General features: G+C 36.0%; 1 protein-coding gene across 1 annotated transcript; it reads left to right on the top strand.

The window, feature by feature from the left end:
* Positions 1-234: 234 nt before the first annotated feature.
* Positions 235-3,760, top strand: LOC108451522 (probable LRR receptor-like serine/threonine-protein kinase At3g47570). Its single transcript, XM_053027542.1, has 2 exons — positions 235-3,200; positions 3,357-3,760. The coding sequence occupies exons 1-2, from the start codon at positions 530-532 to the stop codon at positions 3,758-3,760; spliced, it is 3,075 nt and encodes a 1,024-aa protein (XP_052883502.1). The 5' UTR covers positions 235-529.
* The last annotated feature ends 710 nt before the right edge of the window (positions 3,761-4,470 follow it).

The following is a 4,470-nucleotide window of genomic DNA, read 5'->3' as shown; positions in this document are numbered from 1 at the left end:
TCTTTATTTAGTTATATTTAGAGTGAGTTTAGTTTTTAAAATTAAGTTTTAAATATGATTTTTCATTATTAATAATAATAATATTTTAAACAATAAACAACTTTAGACATCATGAATTAAATTATAATTAAAACTTAAAATTAAAATCTCAAACATAAATTACAAAATAATAAAATTGCATGGAAACAATTTATTATAAAAATTTACTCATGTGGAATTAAAGATGTAGATCCCGTTTGGTGGAATCCGGGGTTGAATTTACATTTCTCTGCAACTGTATCTAGATTTTGAGCTCCGATGAAATTACCCACTGGCCAATTCACAATGTTCACAATGTTCAATAATTCCTTTGTGATCATTTCCTCTTCTTTTTTTTAATTATTTTGTAGGATTGACTTTCTATATGTTCACAAAGGATGAACACGTTGGCTTGGTTACCACTCAACGACTCGACTGTTTAATTTCTGTATATTCTCTTTTTCTGACGCCTCATACCACTCGACTGCACTATCAGTTTTGAAAGTGTTCAATGGAGAAATCACGTACTAAATTCCTGCTTTGCATTGTTGCAGTAATCACCTTGGTATCAATGCCCTTCACGCTTGCGATGGCGGCCTTGGGGAACGAAACAGATAGACTAGTATTGCTTGCTTTGAAAGATGAGCTTGTTGGTAGTGGTATACTTTCATGGAATGCTTCACTCCATTTTTGCGAGTGGCAAGGCGTTCGATGTGGTGGGCAGCATCAAAGGGTTATCGGTTTAAGCCTGGCCAGCATGAAACTTGGTGGCTCCATATCTCCATCAATAGGGAACTTAAGTTTCCTGAGAGAGGTTAACTTCTCCAATAATAGCTTGAAAGGTAACATTCCTAGGGAATTTGGCCATTTGAAACGGCTTCGTTCACTGAATCTAAGTTACAACAATCTCCAAGGTAACATCCCTATAGAGCTCAACAATTGCTCCAACCTGCAGTTTCTTATGTTGAGGGACAACAGTTTCTCTGGGACAATTCCCTTTCAATCAGGGGAGAATATGATTAAACTCTCTCTTGCTAGCAATGATTTCGTTGGGGGAATCCCATCTTCATTAGGAAATCTTTCGTCCCTGGATTATCTCCAACTTGGGAATAATCACTTGGAAGGAGATATACCCTTTGATATCGGCAGATTATACAACTTGAAAACACTTGTTCTTAGTCAAAATAATCTGTCTGGAACCATACCTTCTTCCATTTACAACCTTTCCGCCATGAGAGCTCTTGGGATGGGCTTAAACAAGTTACATGGTGGTCTTGAATCTCAACTGGGTTTTGCTTTTCCGGAACTTGAAATACTGCATTTCGGAGACAACCAATTCAGCGGAAGAATTCCAGCATCAATAACTAATATCTCTGGCTTGAAAGAGTTTGACATCTATTCAAATGGTTTCAGTGGATTAGTTCCTGAAAATATGGGAAAGCTTCAGAATCTTGAGTTGTTTTATATTGACTATAACCATCTTGGGATTGGGAAAGAAGGAGACTTGGATTTTCTTCCATCTTTAACCAACTGCAGTCTATTGAAAGATTTGGATATCCATCATAACAGGTTAGGCGGGGTGTTACCAAACTCTATAGCTAATTTATCAGCCCAGCTTGAACATCTTTTCATGGGAGAAAATCAGATTTCAGGAAGTATTCCTGAAGGGATTGGCAATCTTGATAAGCTCATAGACCTGCATATAGGGGAAAACTTGTTTACAGGCGAAGTTCCAACTTCCATTGGAAAGCTTCGGAATATAGGGCGATTCGACCTGTCTTTGAATCGTTTATCTGGTGAAATTCCATCCTGCATTGGCAATCTTTCTCGATTGTTGTACCTTTATTTAAATGGTAACAATTTTGAGGGAAGGATTCCATTGACACTCAGGAAGTGCAAAGATATGCAAGTGATGGATCTTTCGCAAAATAAACTCGGTGGCACCATACCGGATCAGCTGATTGCTGCTTTCCAAAGTTTGATTACTCTGAATTTGTCTCACAACTCTTTCAACGGTAGCTTTCCATCAGCTATTAGTAACTCCAAGAATCTTGTCGAGTTATACGTTGATAACAACAATTTCTCAGGTGAACTTTCCGGGGGATTTGGTGAGATTTCTGAATTAAGAATCTTGCACATGCAGGGAAACTACTTTCATGGTAGTATTCCTCAAGCTCTTGGCACTTTAAGAGGTCTTGAAAGCTTAGATCTCTCTGGTAACAATTTGACTGGCACCATACCACTTGAACTTCAAAAGTTGCCATTTTTGGTGAGTTTAAACCTTTCTTTCAACCAGTTAGAGGGTGAAGTTCCAGAAGAAGGGGTCTTCAATAATACCAGTCAATTCTCTCTTATTGGGAACAAGAACCTTTGCGGGGGAATTCCTGAAATAGAGCTTCCCAAATGCTTCAATCAGGCAGCAAAGGCAAAAAGAAATGGTTTATCAACAAAATCCATTATCATTATCGTCATTAGCCTTTTGCTTGCCTCGGTTTCAGTTGCGTTCATTGCTATACTTTATTGGCGAAAACGCTCAGGAAAGGAAATGATCCCTTTGGCTTTGCAGCAAGTTAATTTTGTGCAAGTTTCGTACAAGGAACTTGTTCAAGCAACTAATGGTTTTGAAGCCTCGAACGTCATTGGGAAGGGCAGTTTCGGGTCTGTTTATAAAGGGTTTCTTGATCAACAAGAAAACCCCGTCGCAATCAAAGTATTGAACCTTCAAAACCTTAGGGCTATAAAGAGTTTCACAGTTGAATGCGAGGCTTTAAGAAATGTTCGGCATCGGAATCTAGTGAAGCTAATAACTTGTTGCTCAAGCATGGACTACCAAGGCAATGATTTCAAGGCTATAGTTTTGGAATTCATGGCAAATGGAACTTTAGAGAGTTGGCTTCATCATGATTATGATGAAGATCACTCGCCACGCCAGCTCAACTTTGCTCAAATGTTGGACATTGCTATAGATGTGGCCAACGCGTTAGATTACCTTCACCACCATTGTCGAACACCGATCGTTCATCGAGATCTAAAACCGACAAATGTTCTTCTCGATGATGACATGGTTGCACATGTTGGTGACTTCGGCATTGCTAAGCTCCTTTCCGATGCAGCAAGTAAATTGGATAACGAGCAAACGACTTCTTCAATCATCAAAGGAACTCTAGGCTATCTCGCCCCGGGTAAATTTCATTTTTTTTTCCTTATTTTGTTAGACAAATGCATTCTTTTGTGGTGATATGCTTTGAAACATATATTTACTTCATTTTAATCATTTGACTTGTTTCTTAGACATTCTTTTCGTGTTTTATTTATATTGTTTAATTGTATCTTTGTAGAATATGGAATGGGTGGTTCTACATCCCTTGAAGGCGATATCTATAGCTATGGGATTCTCATTTTGGAGATGATCACCAGAAAGAGGCCAACCGATGATTTGTTTGGTGATGGAATGAGCCTTCATAGTTATTGTAAGATGGCATTGCCAGAAAAATTTGAGGAGATTTTAGATTTCCGACTGCTTGAACAAATCAATAAGAAAAGTCAAAACATAGATTGTAAAATGTTGGATTGTTTGGTTTCATTCACTAAAGTCGGTGTTGCATGCTCTGTTGAAGTTCCTGCCCAGAGAATGAAGATTGAAGATGTTGTCACTGAATTGTATGCAATAAAGGCAAGACTGCGTGCTAGGAATCCAATTGATCCTCAACAAAAGCTAAAAAGAGCTAGAGGTTTAACCTAGTTTTATCAAGGGTGCATGATGCACTGTACATGCTAAAAAGACTTCTATTATCACAGGTGCAAGGCACAAAAAAAAGCAGCAATCCGAATGAATTAAAGCGACGACATATATATATATATATATATATATATATATATATATATATAAGTGGTGCTTTCAATATTTCAATAATATTTTAAGTATGTAAGAGATACTTGTATTCAGTTAAGTTTGATATTTAGACTTTGTACTCATGAATCTTCTTACTCTAATTAAATACATAATTATTTTGTTTATTTTTAAATAATTTTAATAATTTTTATTTTATTTTTATTTAAATAAATATATTCGAATAGACATAATTTTTAGATAAAACTCACAATGAAAAATGTAATTTGTATCACGAGTTATGTACTAAATACTTATATATAAAACTCGATTGTGCCTGTGAAAAATAAAATAGAATAAAATAAATAAAAATAAAGAACACATAAATTTTACGTGGAAACCCTTTCGGGAAAAAAACCACGGGCAGAGGAGAAGAAAATTCACTATGTCGAAAAATTTTTACTCAAATACAAGAGGAATAGACTATGTCTATTTATAGGCTTGCAAAGCCATATTCTAGTAGGATTGAAACACCTTATCCTAATCAATATAAAATAGATGGAGTTTAATAAGGTTTAAAAACCTTATTCTAAAATAAAATAAAAGAAGTCTAGTTCTATATG

Source organism: Gossypium arboreum, chromosome 5 (genome assembly GCF_025698485.1).
Source record: "Gossypium arboreum isolate Shixiya-1 chromosome 5, ASM2569848v2, whole genome shotgun sequence".
NCBI classification, from domain to species: Eukaryota; Viridiplantae; Streptophyta; class Magnoliopsida; order Malvales; family Malvaceae; genus Gossypium; species Gossypium arboreum.
This window is presented reverse-complemented; position numbering and strand designations above follow the sequence as displayed.